We start from the raw sequence: 18,845 nt of genomic DNA, 5'->3' as shown, positions 1-18,845 counted from the left end.
TGCTGCCGCTGCTGTCGCGGCCGTCGTTGCCGCCGTCGCCGCCGCCGCCGCCGCCGTCGTCGTCGTCGTCATCGTCGTCGTCAGTCGCTTCTGAGGAGCTTCAATAGGCAGGTGTGTGTGCCACACAGTCGGAGTCGCGTCAAAGTTTTGATTGTTGTTGTTGCTGCGTTTTTTGTTTCGCGCTCTGTGCCTTAAACTTCAATTTGCTTTTTTCGTATGCCAAAAGCGCTGCAACAACAAAACACTTTTTGCCGTCGGTCTTTCGATCTATATATGTATGTAGTGCATATGTATATATCTATATTACATATACATATATCTATACATATTGTGTGTGTTTGTAATTCCAATCAACTGAACCGCCAACCTTTCGCACGTGCCTCAAGTGAGCCGCAGAAGTCCAAAACATTGCCTGGCCACAGTTTTAAAGTCTTAGCCGTCGTCACGCCCCACCCCCTGTTCCCCACCACCGCTTGAACGGCCTGGCGCCCGCTCATATGCAAATTTTAAATTGTGTCGGTCCTTTGTGCTCTTAATTCAAGTTGTGATTTCTAATTGTGCGCATACACTCACTCACACACACATACACCCACACACACACACACATTGAGTGTGTGTCAATGTCAATGGCCTGAACTCTTGAACTCATTTTGCCATGCTAATCGCGTCCTGCATATCATGTGGATATAACTAGAGAGAAGTTCAGCATTAATGACGTCTCTGCTTGAGATTATAATGCGATCCAAAGCGATTGCTAGAAAATTCAGTCAAGGTAAGCGAAGAGCCAATGATCAAATGTTAATTCGTTTCATTTTAATGAACCAATAATCAGCTTGAATGGATACTTGTATACATATGTATATATACCTTCAATCTTTTAAACTCGCATAGCTTTAACTATAATATACATACATACATACATAGATTAGTCAAATATATTATAATAAATCTATTTAAAATATATGGCTTTGAACGCAAAGTATTTTATTTCTTGGCTTTATGTAACGAGGATTGAATAAATTACCTATTAATGGATATATGTAAATATGGCTGGATAGATGAATGCTTGAATAGATAAGTGAACACAGATCAAAATATTGTTTTATGCTTCGTATATCGTTCTACTTCTCAAGCTGCTATAAGAATTTACTCTAAGCTTGCAATTTTCGCCTTATAGAGCCAATGAGAATATTTTAAGGATCAAGATCCATAGTACATACAAATCAAAGCTCTGCGTCTGCAGGGAAACGTAATTTTTAGAAATATAATTTTTAGAACTTAATGATAAATTCATCGTCCAATAATATTAGTGTTACTACTATACTATGAATATACATATCATATATCATATTCAAAGCAAAAAATTCTTTTCTAATAAATCTTCATCTTATTTTTCTTCGAGTCCTGTATCTGAGCTTTCAAATATTTCCATTAGTACCCCCCTCTCCCACCACAGCAATTGAGATTTAAGCATTGAGCACTTGCTGTGGGCGCCGCATCGATTAATTTCTGATACCTAAACCAGGGGGACTTGAGCAACAGCTCGATCGTGAGTCGCTGATACGGTCCAGGCTAGGCAGCAAGAGCTCTTAGGCATCTGTGTCATAGTAGTATTGCCTGACAAATTTTTAGTTCTTCGTTGCCCATTGTTGAGACTTTTGATTCGTTGTTATTCTTGTATTTTTTTTATTCTCTTGGGGTTTTTTTTTTTGGAGCTCAGTTTGAAATAAGTTTAAGTTCTGTTGTTCTTGTTCAGATAAACAATTGTTGCCAGTCGCACATGTGAATGCTCAAAGCTGTGAACAAAATCATTTGGTTCTATTTTAAGCAGAGGCCCCCAAGCATCCAGTCGCCAGGCCGCAAGTCTGCCTTTATCAGTGAAAACTTCCGAAACCCATTTAGCAATACTTCAATGCATGCATGAGGAACGGATGATAATTCTGTTCGGCTCTGTTCGGCTCTGGCAATTGTCTGTAATCAACTGACATTGAAAATGTTGGCCAGTGATAAGTCTGCCTGACAAGTTGCGAAACCAGCTCTTTTTAAACAAATACATACATGCATATATATGCATATGTATATGTAAGTATTTGCATAAGCTTAACGATAGCAGCTAAAGGCTAGAGAGGGAGAGAGAGAGAGAGAGAGAGAGCTATCATTTCATGATGTCATTTGATAATCTGTAGCTTGGTCTAGTTCCATGAACTTACTTGTAGGATATGAGAGATTTCCGGACATGGGCGTGATATGGGCCCATATAGAGTACGATATCTGGCCTATATAGGAAACTTGCTGCATGTATTTGTGTTATTATTGAAATGATTCAAAGAATTACCCAATCGCATTATGAACTTTATTTATAGCACATGCGCGTACATGTTTCCCTTTCCCATGGGCATTGCGCTTCAGTTAGTGCTGAATTCGGGCCGCTGAGAATTGATTGGGATTCTGAGAAGCCAGAGATGCGGGCTTATAATATCGCTTGTACTCATATATATTGACGATAGTCAGGCGAATATATGTATTTTGCGTATATATAGATCCTGCGGTAAACAACGATACAACGATTCTGTCTCATCTGCGGGTGTACCGCAACCAGCTCTATATAGTTCACCTAAATGAATCACATTCGCTCATAATCAAATCGATGAAAACTTTATTTTTGAGCCCAAACTTATTTCGATAGTAACAAAGGGATCGGAGCTGAATCAGCTTTAGATATGGACTGATATATAAATTAGCTGGTTCAAGGAATTCATAAATTGTAATATTTCATCTATGAATATATATATATATACATATATTTATATATATATAATATGATTTTTTTATCTACAAACACATCCAAAATTCCGTAAACATTTTTATTAATTTCAATATATATATATATAATGGGAATATCTTCCTAAGTGGGAAACTAAAAAAACATCTAGATGTTATGGATGCTTCCCCCCATGCACCAAGCTGTTTGAAGAGTTAATATAAAATGTTTCATAATAAAATTGTCAGACTTAAGTTCTTATCTAGTAGAATATATATACTGAATGTTACGTATTATTATAATTATGAAAAAAAAAAAATATATATTCGAAAAAAGTTATGATAAGAGGAGCGTAAAAACATTGAAAAACAAAGGAGATTAATTTAAGATCTGTCTATAATAAATATGCCTAGTTAGACTCGAGTAATTCCCCGCCTCAAATCAAGCTGAACTTTTCTCTCAAAAATTCCGCAGTATTAAGTAAAAGCCAAATATACAACAATTCAAGAATAATCCATAATAACTACAACAACAACAACAAATTGCAGCGACTTTAAATTTCAGCGTCATATCAAAAAGTGAGTGACAGCAGTGGACAACGGTATCAGCGTGTGTGTGTGTGTGCGTATGTTTCTGTATGTGTTTTTTTTTATATTTTTATTACCTGTGAATCGATTGTATTAAGAGCTATTAAAATATTTTCTAAACCTGCTATCATATCATTCAATTAGGCAAGAAATGGCTATATATAGGATCATAAAACATAATATTTTGTGGCTGATAATGGTTGTGAAGACTCAAGTCAATTTATTTGCTGTTGTTGTTGTTGTTGTTGTTGTTTCTTAACGCACATTAGTGCGCCATAAATACATCAATATAAAAATGTCGCCTTCATATTATTTACAACACGAGCGCAGATAATGGAAGACGCCAAAGAACCAGATAGTCAACGACTATGACAATGGATTGTGTATTAGACTCTTGCTCTCTCTCTCTCTCTTTCTCTCTTTTTCACTCTGTTTTAGTCTACTTGTTTTTTGGCACTCGGAGACGCAGATAAACGTTAGATAAGCCACAAGATCAAGATTGGATTATGCTTTATCAGCGCCTTTATTGCAGCTGGATGCTCCATAAACTTGATTAGATCTATGACATGCTTCTTCTTGCGCTTCGCTGGTAATTTCCAAAAAAATTTATGAAACCTACTTGATCATTATTATTATTTTATTTAATTTTTTTCCAATTTTATTTTTTTAGTATATCTCTCACGGGAAGTGGGTTAGGCACACACTATAATAACGACAATAGTGTGCAGCTATTTTAAGTAGAATATGGAATCGAGACGGTTTTATGAGATTGTTGCTTCATCATATGGACGGGCATAGCAGCCTCGGCACCTCGGCACCTTTAGGCACCTGATATATTTATGAATTTACAATGCTCGAATTATTCTTCCAATTTCGACAATTTATTACCGAATACTTTGGACGTTTATTTGCCTGATTCGACACTCAAAAGACTGGCACTGTCCCCACCGAAAGCAAGAGTGTTTGTGTGCGCTTGCAGATAAAAAACGAAACTCTTGTCTAGATAGAAGACAAAGATAGCCACGAGCAGACCCTGCGTATACGTTATATACGATTATATGATGGCCAATAAAGTTAAGCACCCTTTTAACTCGGCCATAATCGATCGACCCGTAGGCAACATATTCATACACTCGCGCACACGCACACTCATTCAATCAATCACTCGAGTCACTCAATCAGTCAGTCAATTACTTTGCGAGTTGCTGAATTTTCCTTCAGTGCTCTTCATTTTATATTTTTTATCGTTCGACCTACTACTCAACTTGTTTACAAGAGATGCGACCTCTATATATGCTATATATATATGTGTATGTACTATATTATGAGTCGCTGATATAGTTGCTTTGCCCCTCTTCGACAAGATCGTTTCGTGTGTTTACTTTGATTCCGACTTACTGGGAAACGTGATTGTATACCCCATTCTCCTTCACTCCTCCACTCCCCCTCCCACTCAACGTCTACTGTTCGCATATTGTATACGAACGGGCTTTGCTTTATCGAAGCCACTGTCATTCTCTTGTCATTGGACCATTGTTTATGAGTCTCGTACCGTTCTTCGTCTTTCGTCTTTCTATGTTTACAGTGTCCATTACATGACAGATAGTTCACACTTGATATATCATGGCATGCCATAGGGCAGTCCTTAAATGGAACATATACATAAATATCGTTATACGATTAGTAGCTGACAACAAGATAGTTTGGAGTTCTCTTTTCACGTAGAATGACATTTTGCCATTACAATCGAATCGACAGTATATATGATTTGATGGCTATAGTTATGATGGTAGGCTATAAAGATAAGCGGCCCATTCATAAAATTCTTCATATACATACATACATATTAACGATGGTCATTCCTAATCTAGTCTGGCAAAGCGGCGACAAGTGTGCGAGCAGTAAAAGTCTGCGCAGTCAAGACTGTAGATTCAGTTTCCTTTATCGAGTGCTGACTGTCAATAACATCTTCCTTATATTCACTTGGTTTCCTTATCAAATCAACTTGAATTCTTTAGCAATTCAGCTAGCTGACTGTCAATAACATCTTCCTTATATTCACTTGGTTTCCTTATCAAATCAACTTGAATTCTTTAGCAATTCAGCTTAAAAGCAATTTGCTGTCTAGGCTTAGGATTACAGCCAATATCATCTAGAAGGGGGTATTACTCGGTCTCATATATATTAATCACTCCTCTAGCCATAACATTGTATTTTATTGTTGTCAATTATAAAACTGTTTACAAAGTGTCTGATACCTGACAATCAGATAGCTATGACTGGCACCGGGTATCACTGCGAGTGCCCAGAAATTTTCCGGAGACAAACCACAAGCCTCAAGTTTCAGCATAGCTGAGCACTGTATGTCCTCTAGTATGAGACAACTATTGACAGGGTATGTTGTGATCTGATTACATTAGATGCACTTCATGGGGCTTGTCTATGGTGTCTTTTAGACTCTACCCATCACATTTACAGGGCATCTAAAGGTTGATCATATCAATGTTTGCTTGCTTCCCCTTAATCGTTAATGTGTTTATTTTCATATTAGAAAATAGATAGTAAATAATCGCCTTTCAAATAACAACAACAATAAGTGCATAGTACACTTTTATGGAGCAGCAGAGACATATCGAAGAGAGAGAGAGAGAGAGAGAGAGAGACACCGCCAGATAGGCGCGACAGCACGCAAGTGCGAAAGAGAGAGAGCGAGATATGAGTGAGCAAGTGTTTGGTTTTTATGGGTTTTACGCCAAAGCGACGTTTCTTCTGTACGGTGGACGACGTGATGCCAACTTATTCCGTTGTTGCTGTCGCTGCTGCTCCCAATACTCAAGCGTCGACGTCGACGACGACGTCGGCAGCGCAGCTTCGAGCGAGTATTGATATCAAAGCACTTAGCACTTCAGTTGGGCCATAATACAAATATTGTTGTTGTTATTTCAATTTTATTTTATATATATATATATTTTTTTTTTTTTGGAGCTTGTGCATCGTGCTCGTGTCGTAAGCAGAGTATATTGGCTTGATATAATATTTGCGTATTTTAATATATTAAGTAGAGCATATAAAGTGTTGAATTAATTTTTAATTAAATTAATTTATTCTTTTAATTATTAGTAAAATGAATAACAATGGCGTTAAGTAAATATAGTTTTTTATTTGTGAACTATTGAACTATTTATTTCTATTTATTATTTTAAATTAAATTATTATTTTTGGTAAAATTTGTAATGAGTAAACCTGTCTTCGACAATTTAGTATATACTAACTATATATGTATTTAAATATGTATATATTTTCCCTTGAAAGCTTACGTATTGTTGAATCTTTGCTCTTCAAGCTCAGCCTTAGCTCAAGCGGCAGTTTGAAAGCAACTGATTGGGAGTCACAGTTTGAGAATGTGTAATAAGAGAAACATTTTGTACAAAATAGAGTATGAGTCAGTTGAATATTTCTAGTATTTATCGTGATTTTAAATTTTGTTCTATTGTGGCGACAGATTTGTCAAATTTGTCATAAAATTCGCTCTCCAAAGGCAGCATGTGTGAGTGCTTAAGTGTATGTATGTGTATGCATGTGTGTGTTTGTGGTAGCACCGTCTTTCATTGACATCGAGCGAGTGAAACGTAGTCCGTCATCTTATTTAAGAGTGTGTGTGTGTGTGCGTGTGTGTAAAATGAGAAAATCCATGACAAAATAACAAAATCAGAGTAAATAGTCAAACAGCTCTACAAATAATGATATATGTTATTTATGTGGTTTTCTCACGTTAATTAAAAAAATGTATAGGTAAAAAAATAAGAAAAAATAAAAAATAAAATAGATAAAAATTGTAGCAGAGTTCTTACCCCGAGAAGGGTTACGCATCTGAGTGACATTTTATAATCATTTCGGCATATGTACGCTCAGAGATATTCACGGTTTCTCTGGGTTCTTTATTTTCGTGGTTTTCGCGAACCCTCTCGGACCGGGGCAGCTGGAGATAACTGCAGAGATCTTGGCTTGCAGCATCTTCCGGTGCGAATTGCAGTCGCTGGGTAGTTAGCCGGTTGTTAGGGGCGCGTGCCTCGGCAGCGAGTGCGTTTGCAGCTTTGGTATTAAGTTACGTGCCACGCCTACTCAGACATCATCTGCCCAGAGTGCAGCGGCAGGGAAGGGCAGGGCAGGATCTGGCAGTTGACCTCGTTATAATTATAGAGTGCGACGAGACTACTTCAATTTGACTTGAGAACGCGGCATGGGTTTTTTTTTTTTTTTTTTGCCTCTGCCGTTGCCTTTGGGTAGCATTGCGATTCTGCTCCGGCTTCTTCGTTTTGTATTTTTGGGCATTTGTACGGCAAAAGGCAGGACTTCCGTTTCCCGAACAATAGCGATAGCAGCCGTCGTCCTGGTAGTGCTGGCATGTCAATAAGACACACAATCGAAAAACGTGAGCTCTTACAAGATCAGCAAAGGCAGATACACACACACACACGCACACACATGCAAGCATGCATATGCTTTTATGTATATGTGTGTACAGTACACATTGCCACTCGTCGAACAATAAGCGAGACGACTTTTGATTTCTTCAAGCACCGCAGTGCGAAACTTGCAAACAAAAAAGGGGGCAGCATACAAATGAATATGAATACGAGAACGAATACGTACAGGCGGAATACCTATACTCGTACTCATACTCATGCTCATGCGCACACTCATACACATACTCATACCCATACTCATACTAGAACTTAGAGCACTCTCCGCATACTTGTTGAAAATCTCTTACAAAAGCTGCTGCACATATGCTCAAGATCCATTGTCCTTGTGCAGACAGTCAAAGTCAAAGATCAGCCATCCAGCTGAGTTAATTATAGACGACAGCTACGGGGCTACGAGAGTGAAGTCCCCTGTACAGAAGACAGAGGGCATTGCGGGGCAAGTGGGCAGCGCCTAAGGACATGCGAATACATAAAGGAAAAACTATTCAGCACAGTTGGACATTTGGCGCGAATACGAAAACAGCAGCGTGACTCTGTCAATTGTAGAGATCTAAAGGATATATCAGAAATTGGAGAAGTACAAATTTATTTATATACGAATATAATTGGTAACGTGTAAATATATATGTAAAGAGGCTCAAATATCATCAAAATAGGTTTCTCTCTTTGGGTTTTGGCAAAGATAATTTTATAAATTTTGTGGGGATTAGCTTAGAGGATGTTAGGTCATTTCCAGGGAAATTTTGAACTAGCAAAAATTAAATCGCGCAGGATAGAGAGAGACAGAGGATAGGGGAACATTCTAAAATAAATTCTATAGGAAAGAGAGAGGGATTAAGTGAGAGAGAGAGAGACAGAGTGAGAGGGAGAGAGGACAGCGAATTAGAGACAGGAAGGACGAGTGAGTCACAGATTGAGTGAGACAGAAAGAGAGAGAGAGTGGGAGAGAGAGAGAGAAAGAAATATTTTATTACCGACATTATTTATTGCAAAGGAAGTTAATATATGTCATTTGTTATATTTAAGGAATATTATTTATTTTATATGTATATATATAACTGTTTGTTTGTATGTTTTTAGCCTTCTATCAACATGATTCTGCTGATTTAGCACACCTGTGGCCATTTATTATTACTAATCAGGCATAAAGAAAGTGAGCAGATAGTATATATAATCATAACTAGATTTTGCCACAGTTAGATCATCAGCTAATTTTGTTATCGACTGCTGCTGGCTAAACTATAAACATTTTCAATTTCTTGCCGATTAGTTGCAAAGATAGTTAAAGCGTGAAGAGTATCTTCCAATGAAATGCAATTTTTTTTTTTTTTAATTTTTCGATGTCCTCAAATAAGCAAAAATCAGTCCATCGAAATAATAAAAACAGGTTTAAGGCTCAACGAATTTGAATATAATTTTTGTACTAAGAATTATATCAATATCTAACTTTACTAATAAAATTTAAATATTTGTAATACATTTACATTAATATTCATTTCCTTATATAGAGAAATTTTTCAATATATTCTCTCTTCTCACACATTCGCCCCTTGCCTGGTTATCTATTCTGCTATGCATAACAAATTTATTGCGTGATCTAGAAAATCTGCGTAATGCAATGTTCAATATGAATAGAGTTTTGAGGCGTGTTTACACATGAATTATGTGTGACTAGGCTGGGCTCGAGTCTGTGCCTGGGCCAGAGCAACCCGAGCGGGGCGATAGACAACAATTCGAATGGAAAAGCCATTGACTTTTATGGCAAACCAAAGCGAAATGCAAATACACGCCAGATAAACCCGACCCAATCCTTTTCTATCTGTTCGCTTCGCGAGGCACGCAGAGAGCGTGTGAGAGTGGAGTGAGTGAAGCGTGTGTGTGAGTGTGTGTTAAATTATGTGACAAGGGCGCAATGTTGTTGATTATGTTGTTTTAATTTAACGCTATTAGAACCTCAGAGCCCTCTTTTTTTGTATCCTTTACTGTTCGTGCGACGACCCTTGCAACCCTCGGTGCACCCCGATGATAATGACTTAACCGACGGCGACGTGCGCCTAATTGACTGCTGCTGTTTGACAAGCGCAAATAGATACAGATACAGCTACAGTTGCAGCTAGAGATACAGATGCAGATGCAGATGCAGATACAGATACAGATAGAGAGTTGGGCATTGGCCTGACAGCTCTTGTTGTATTCATATTTTATGACATTTCATGCAGTTAGTGCCCTTAAGTGGGCCCCATGCAAATAAATAACGGGTAAATATACTAATTTACGATCCCCAACAACAAAGGGTTGACATATGCCACGACCCTTGGCATTGCGAACCTGTATTCCATCTTGCGAAATTATCATGCCTTAAGATATGTTATTGCTGTTGAGTGTTGATTTATGGCGGCGCGATTTCATTTTTTAAAGTACTTTTTAAATTAATTTTGAGATAAAATTATCAGCAATTGAAAATATTTATATAAAAAATAGTATTTATGCGGGCGCAGGCAAACAAAAAAAAAAAAAAAAAAAAAAAAACAAAAAGTAGAAAAGCAAACAGTACAACAATTATCAGCGCGTGCTAATGTTTACCAACAACAACATCAATTGTAGGGATCTGAAAGTGCTTAAGGAAATCAGCGAACAGCATCAGAGCTTTAATATTTGCCATTAGGCGCCCCCATAAAACCCAGAAAAGCTATTAAAATGACCGATAGCGCCTCCCACAGGAAACAAACAACAGCAACATAAAGAATTTAACAGAAAACTAATGACGCCTCGATATATGTATATATATACCATACATACATATGCACATATGGGCTGCTCATAGAGGTCAACGGAGTTTTTAATTAGCTATGTAGAAGCTTAAAGTTGGCATTAGAGCAACTGCAATGCCAACTAATTTTAGTTTTTTTATGTTCTTATGATTATAAATCTATAAATATGTTTATATCCAAAATTGTTATTATGTTTTAATATAAACATATTTATACGTACATATATATTTACATATTTATTGTGAATATAGAAATAACAATAATATAATAAATAATAATATATTTAATTGAATACTCAAAGAATCCAAGTCAAGGCGACTTCAATTTTATATCTTAATATTAGAACAAAAAATTATTTTTTATTTTTATAGAGAATTTCGATAAAACAAAAAAATAATGTAAAAAAAACAAACTGATTTTCTACAATTTTTATTTTCTATGGCATTTTTTTTTTTTTAATAAATATATAAAAGCCAATTTTATATAGTATGTATAAAGATATATTAAAACATTTAATCTGATTTATTAATAAATGTAAATTGCACTATCACAAAATTTGTATGGATAATAGATTTGAACTATCTTTGTTGAAATAGACTTTAAATTATGTAAAACTAATTTGTTATTGATATTTTTTCCTAATTTTATTAAATCAAAATTTATTTTTTTCAATTTGATTATTAATTAGAAATTTTTGCATATAGGAAATAATATATATTGTGTTTTTTATATAATTATATTATTCTTGTCTATATTTTATAAATTTTTTTAAGAAAAAGAATTATTATTGATTGGACTGTTTATATATTACACAAAATATATTTTGTAAATATATATATATTTTTTATAATCTGTGTTTCTTTGTTAAATGAATGAAAACTCTGCAAAAATATTTCTTCACACCTTTAATATGCGCATATCTTTAAGTACGTGTTAATTGTTGGCAACAGCCTAACGAATCGACTCACGAATAACAAAGCCGCCATATACATATGTATGTATGTGTGTATGTATGCCCGATACGCAGCACAACCTGTTAGGTCCGTCTGTGTGTGTGTGTGTGTCTGTGTGGCGTAAACTTCGACGACAGATACTAAATTAAGTTGCAAACAAAAGCCAAGAGCCAAAAAAAAGGGAATCCAGCTTATATGTACATAGCCTAACCGCACACACACACACACACCCACACACATATACCGTGAATTTTCGCTTGTTGGGGTCGCCACACAGGCAAAGGCAGTGGCAAAAAAAAAAAGAAAGAAAGAAAGCAAAAAGCGCAACAGAAAAAGCCCCCGGGCCAAAAGGCAACGCAGTCGCTTTCAATTATTGCCGTGAGTATTTTTTTGTGGCCAATACACACGCACACACATACACCCACACCCACACACACACACACAGCCATTAGGCTAATGTGTGCTTATTGCGCACGCTTTGGAACAGGAAGAGACGCAGGTGGCAGCAAGTAAAACCAACCCCCACACACGTACAACCCCCCTAAGGGGAGCAGGGGGAGGTGGGACTGGGGGCAGCCACAAACCAGAAACTTGGCAGTGTCTGACTGCAAATGGTCTGCAGTGAGCAGGAGGAGCAGGGGGAGCTACCGGTGTGTGTGTGTGTGGGCGCAGTGGGGTTGGCCATGCCACAATACACACACACACACACACAGCAAACCGCAAATAAGTTAGGTGTGTGCGAGCGAGACAGCAGGCGCACAGCAGCCAACTGTATTTGTATCTCTCAGTTTGTGTATCTGCAGCTGTGTATCTGTGGCTCTCTGTCTGCCGCTGTGTAGGTGTCTCAGTGCGCTTGTGTCTGTCAGTGTATATGTGTGTGTGTGTGTGTATGTGTGCATAATGAATGCGAAGATGTGCACGCCCTATTATCCTGCTTTGGCTCCTCCCCTCAGCTGCTGCTGCGACGGCAAGCGGCTGGCTGCGACTGCGACTGGACTGCGGCTGTCGTTGCTGTTGTTGTTGTTGTTGTTGCTGATGATGCGGCTCACGTTTTTGTCGTGTATCTGTGAGATACATACAGTAGTGTGCTGCTGCATTCTGATAGGAAAACTGTGCAGAGTAAATAAGAGCGCTATATATACACGCACACATTGAAGTGTGTGCGGGTGTGTGTGTGTATTTTTGCTATCCTTTTGCGGCCAGGCAGACAACAACAAGTAGCTGGCAGCAGCTGAAGCAGGAGCTATGCCAGGGCTTCGCCGCTGCTCAATTCCAATCAGAAAACAAAACGTTGTTGTTGTTGTTGTGGATGCTTATAAAACTGACACAGATTCAAGCACACACACACATGCACCCACACACACACACACGCAGAGAGAAGCAGCAGAGAGCGCCTGCCTGCAGGGTAGTCAGATACAGATACAGCTCTGCCGCTTTTACGCTCTCGCTCTCACTCTCCCATCTCTCTCTCGCTCTCGCTCTCGTTCTCCTCTCTCTCGGTTTTGGTGTCACTCTCTTTTGCAACCCCTGCGGTGGCAGATAGTCAGCCGCTCGATCATCATCAGCATCGTCTGTGGCATCCTGTGGCCTCTGCCACCACCATTGCCAGCCACGGCAGCAGCAGCAGCAGCGACGTCGACTGCGACAGTGGCAGCAGCAACAACCAACCAAAGCGACGCCTCTGCTGTGCACCCCCCGTTGGCATTGCCACTGCAGTGCTCCGCAGTCGGCAGTCGACTGAACATCATCACTTAGTCAGTTAGTCTCGGTCGCTGTGCGCGCACTGCCAAAACGAAATCACAGTATTTTTCAAACGCCGCTGTCGCTGTCGCAGTCGGAGTCGCTGTCGTCGTTGACGCTGACGCCGGCGTTCGTTGAAGCTCTGCGTTGTGTGTGTTTATTCTTCTTCTTTTGCGCTATCGTCGCGCTGCCAGCGTCACGTATCCGTTCGGTACTCAGTCTTGCGAAGACAACCGGCAGATAGAGACGACACCAAATCGAACATAAACACATTTAAGTGTAGAACGACAGACACCGTTCGAGTATAGTGAAAATATATCTATAATATAGCGCATACGCAACGTGGGCCGCGCACTCAACTCGCATCTGGTAGCCATGCCGCGTCGCGTCCGGCCCACCAAATGTATCTGAATCGGAATCGGAATCGCAATCGCAATCGGAATCTGAATCTGAAAATTGTTTACAATTGTAATTTGTGTTAGCTACAAGTGAAACGCGTATCATGTTATTCGAACGTTATATTATGCCAGGTTGGTTGGTTTCAACTAAATACCCATATCGCTTATCTGGTGTCTATCGTTAGCTGGATACATCGCCTCACAGTCCCGCCACCAGTCCCCCGTCCCCCGCTATCGAGCCTTCGCGTTTATCAGTGCATTTTTATGGCGAACGTCAAGTTTTGAGTTACCAATTGATGTTGCCACAAATATTTCGCAGCAGCTACTTTGAAACAGAGACATTATATATACATATATATAACTATATATACATATATATGTGTCTACAGGCCCCCGCGTCTTGGAACAAATGTGGCGATTATATGTAGAGAAAATGGATTTAGTTTTCCATTCATTGTGTGACAGTGCAGACGTGTGTAAGAGAAGCTTCCAGCCGTTTTGTGTGAGCTGGCTAATTATCTCAACTTTCAATTAAAGTATCTAAAAGATACTTTATCGCAACACAATGTGTTGAGCTAAATTAATTGCCCAGATACTTTTCACAGTGGGTGTTAAATTAATTAAAAAAAAAAATAAACCATATCCGATTGAGGTAACTTATAGATACGTCTTGAAAGATATATTGTATTATATATGTAAAGCATATTTTTAATAGATTTAGAAGTATTTTGCGAAGAGAAATATGGAATACATCTGCTGCGATAATGTAGTGAAATCATATATTTATCATATATACTATCTATATTGCATAATAGTTCTTAAAGTGGTTTCATCTGACAAATGTTTCTCGGGTCTCCAAAGATACTTAATTCACTGAAAGCAAAATAGAAACTAAATGAAAGTCTTTCTCGATTTGTGTGTAAATCTCAGCCACAAACTTATCTCTGCTTAGATGATTTATATCTGCACTCAGTTAACGCATAGATACTTAATGCAATCATGATCTATCTTAGAGTACAGAATATACGTTATATGCGCTGTGAGTTATCCACATACTCATGCAAATTTGTCTTGGATATCGTTATATAAAGTATCTTTAGCTATAGATTACTGATCGATCGATCTACTAGACCTAGAGTTTCATTATAATTGCGAATGGTTTTCTCATCTTCTTTGGAATAAAAGCAGGAAAAGGAATTAGAAACTTGAAATAAATTCATGTAGGGTGTAAAAGATATTCGAGGGTGGGAATGATGAATAATATATTGATAATTCAAATGTTAGCAAGCTGGGAAAAATTTGAAATAACTTCGAGAACTCTTTTATGAATATATATAAAATAAATATATATAAAAAATTGTCTAGTTGAATATATAAATCCTGCATATGATCTATTGAAATTCCTTTTCGATTTGTTTACTTGCTTAACTATTTCCAAGCTTTTCAAGAGACTCTGGAAAAAAAAAATTATAAAAAGAAAATACCCTGAGATCCAACTCAGATATTTAAAGCAATTGCAAATCTCTGTGCCGCAGCTTGCATCTCGAGTGATTCACAGTTGGCATCTTATCAAAGAAAAAAGAGAGAGAAAGAGAGAGATAGAGATTGAGACAGAGAAGAAAAGCAAAATACAATTTTCGAACAAAAGCGCAGTTTGCAACAGTTTAAAACAAATCCGAAATGTAATTAACTAAACTAATTAGCAGAGACCCCAAACAGAACCGAAAACTTAAACCGAAACACATGTGCCTAAGTGGATGTGAATAATAAATTGTCATGATAGCTGTGAAGAACCGAAAATACAATAACAACAACAACAACAACACCACCAACAACAAAATAGAAATAGAAATAAAATAAAAAACCCGCTTCATACACAGCTGAAGGAACAGCTACAACTGATACCGAGTACTCATCGCGCTTATCGCTCGGAGCAACGCTATGCTATATAGTAGTAGCTCCGGTACGATTATAACTGTATAGCTAACGGATGGACTTAGTGTAGTTCTGGTTTGGTGGGCGCGAAGACAGGCGGTGCCCACAAAGGCACTTCAAAGCGGGACGGAAGAGCGAGATAGAGAGAGAGATAGAGAGTGAGACGGACAGCAGCAAATAAGGCTCGATTTCGGATGGGCTTTGTTAAGGATATTATGCAAATAGCGTGTGCCAGGCAAGTGCGAAACTTGTCAGCTTGTTGTGGATTGGTAAACCACTTGCCAATGCGTGTGCGGGTGTTTGCGGGTGTGCTTGTGTGTGTGTCTGTATGTGTGTGTGCGGCTTATTTATATGGCAGATACTTATCAACTGGGTATTCGACAAGAGCTCGTATTACTGTTACTACCTATTGCGGCTGTCGTGTGTGCGCGCTCTGACTGACTGGACGATATCTTTTTTTTTTCGGCCTCTCGTTTTCGATTTCGTTTTCACTTCGCCTCTTATCTTGGCTATTTGTTGCCCTGTAACTTGGACAGCGCTTGTCATATATACACACATACATATATATATATATATATATATTTCTGTCTAACAGCTCAAATTACGATTTAGTTTCGAGTGTTTAAATAAGCCACTAGGTAGCTAGCTGCAAGCCCCAGACAACAATGACAACAACTACAACAACAACAACAACAATAGCAACTACAAGAACAGTAAATAAATAAATAATCGGTGCGTAATTTGTGCAACATTTTTGACAAGTGTTTCTTCATGATTATCTGTGTGTGAGTGAGTGTGTGGGTGTGCGTGCAGAGAATTGGTGTGAGATCAAAAGTGTGTTGAGGCTTGTTAAGAACTTTTTCAAGTTGTGGGAATATGGGTTATTAGCAATAGACAGGAAGACACAGAAAGAGAGAGAGAGAGAGAGAGAGAAAGAGAGAGAGAGAGAGAGAGAGAGAGAGAGAGAGAGATAGAGAGCGAGAGAGAGAAAAAGAGAAAGAAAAGTAAGACAAATCGCGAAATATAAATATAATGATAATGATAAAAAGAAATGAAAATGAGAATGAAGATGAATGGGAATGACAATGTGGAAGAGAAAAAGAATAAGAGGGAAGTTGAAAAGGAGAATTAGAATGAAAATACGAATGACCGTAAGAATGTTAAAGAGAAGCAGAAAAAGAATAAATTAAATTAATAATGAGACTGAGAACGATATTCAGTGAGGATGAGGACGAGGTGAGATGATGATGATGATGAGAATGAGAATGAAAATGAGAAGGAGATTGAGAATGGATTGGTAAATCTTCAACCAGTCATCAGAAGATTTTCTGTATTTTCTGCCAATGTTAATACAAGTTTTTTCCTTATTATAATTTAAGGAAACAAAAGAATTATCTACTATAATAAATTACAACTTGAAACTTTAAAGAAACTTTTTGCACTGCTACAAAAATGTTTTTATGAAACATATCACATGTTAGGATCTTATCAAATGATGATAAATAAACTGTTGATTATATCAGTCAAAGGAGAGTAGAGTCCATATCATATATGTAAAACTTTGGCGCTGAGTTAAATGTCATCTCAAATGTCTAGTCTGGTTCGGGGAATCGTTGTGTTCTGTTGTTTTGTCTATTTATTTGATAAGCAACAGCTGAACAAGTCACATCTTTCGAAATAAATACAAAACCAAATGCAGAAACAAAAAATTTAATATAGCAAGTAAACAAAATATCAGAAATATTTCGAATAGTTGCCGCGAGGTATTCGATTCGACGACATTGTTTGCACAGGCTGCATAACTACAAGCAATCAAATACAATCGTGTAATTCGATCTACAGGTGAGCTGCGAACGCGCACTTCACGCGCCATGCCGTGGCACAGTACAGTGGGGCCCCATTATAGATAATCGATGTACAAATTGAGGGATCGCCCATTCTCTCTCTCTCTCTCTCTCTCTCCACTCATTCGCTCTGAAGTGCGCAAGAATTGCCAAAGTCAATGAGATAGAGACCCAAACACCAAATTAAACAACGATGACAACTCCGATACCAGGCTGATATGATGTCCATATGTCTATGTGGGTGAGGGTGTGGGTGTGGGTGTACGTTGTCATTGTCAGAGATATGAGACGTCTTTATCTAGGCCACTTTCTATTTGTGGACTGACAGTCGCTGAGCAACTGATCTTGATGTGGATTACGAGCCACTTGAGCAAAGTCAAACTTGCGAATGCTGAACGCTAATCGTTAATCGATAATCGTTAATCGTTATCGCCCTCTTCTTTCACAGGCTCTAACGGCGACGACTACGATCCGAGCGTCGTGCGCCACCATCATCATCATCATCATCATTTGGATCTCAGCAGTGGAGCGCCGCCCTTTGGTCCGCTGCCGCCGGCGCACTTGACCTCCAGCCAGGCTCGGCCCGAGGAGACGTTCGGTCGCCATCTGCCGCCAACGATATCCCCGCCCCCTGCGGCGCTGCTTCAGCAGCCCTCGCAGTCGGCGTCGCAGTCGCAGTCCCTTCAGCAGCAGCCATCGCTGCCGCCGCCGCCGCATTTAGCATTGCATTTGCAGCAACAGCGACTGCAACGCTCGCCGCCCGCTTCAGTCTCTGCCTCGATCTCTGCCTCCGGCTCTGGCTCCGGCTCCGGTTCTGGTTCCGGCTCTGGTTCCGCCAGCGGCACCAACATGGAGCACCTCTTCAGCGACAAGACGCAGGAGTTTCTAATGCAGATGGCGCGCCTGCGCGACCCCTTTTGTGATATGGACATTCGTGATAATGGCGTCTATGCCAAGACCGATTTACCACGCGACTCCCGCTACGGACCCTTTCCCATGCACCTGTGCCAGCAGCCCAGCGATCGCCACTTGGCCTGGGAGGTGAGTAAACTAATTGATTAGATTATAGATTTACTCACATGAACTTTCCCAAATCTATTAAGAATTCAATTTGATACAGTATAGTAGTTTCTACTTCAAAATTTTTTGCTGTGGCTACTTTTGCTTAATGAAATATAGAAGTCTAAACGAAATTTCGGCCATTTAAAATTTATTAGAGAGCTTTATTGGAGTCGGTTTTATATAGCCTCATTAAGTACTTTAGTCATTTTTTAGTCTAAATAAAAGATATCAAAATCAATATCATCTGCCAATACATCAATAAATAATTCTCTATATTTATAGCTATAAATGATACTACTATCTGATT

General features: G+C 38.7%; 1 protein-coding gene across 2 annotated transcripts in view; it reads left to right on the top strand.

Annotated features, from left to right (window-relative positions):
* The first annotated feature begins 321 nt into the window (after positions 1–321).
* Positions 322–18,845, top strand: part of ham (hamlet) — a 38,937-nt gene continuing 20,413 nt past the window's right edge. Inside the window, exons 1-2 of one of the 2 annotated variants that reach the window (XM_030388620.2) lie at positions 322–772; positions 17,925–18,517. In XM_030388620.2, the coding sequence (XP_030244480.2) occupies positions 712–772; positions 17,925–18,517 (654 nt within the window). In that variant the 5' untranslated portion in view covers positions 322–711. Of the gene's footprint in view, positions 773–13,274; positions 13,830–17,924; positions 18,518–18,845 lie in introns of those variants that run through there. The other variant, XM_089258086.1, reaches the window with a different exon arrangement.

The sequence above is a fragment of the Drosophila navojoa genome, chromosome 3, assembly GCF_054131105.1.
Source record: "Drosophila navojoa isolate 15081-1374.11 chromosome 3, UAZ_NAV_1.0, whole genome shotgun sequence".
NCBI classification, from domain to species: Eukaryota; Metazoa; Arthropoda; class Insecta; order Diptera; family Drosophilidae; genus Drosophila; species Drosophila navojoa.
This window is presented reverse-complemented; position numbering and strand designations above follow the sequence as displayed.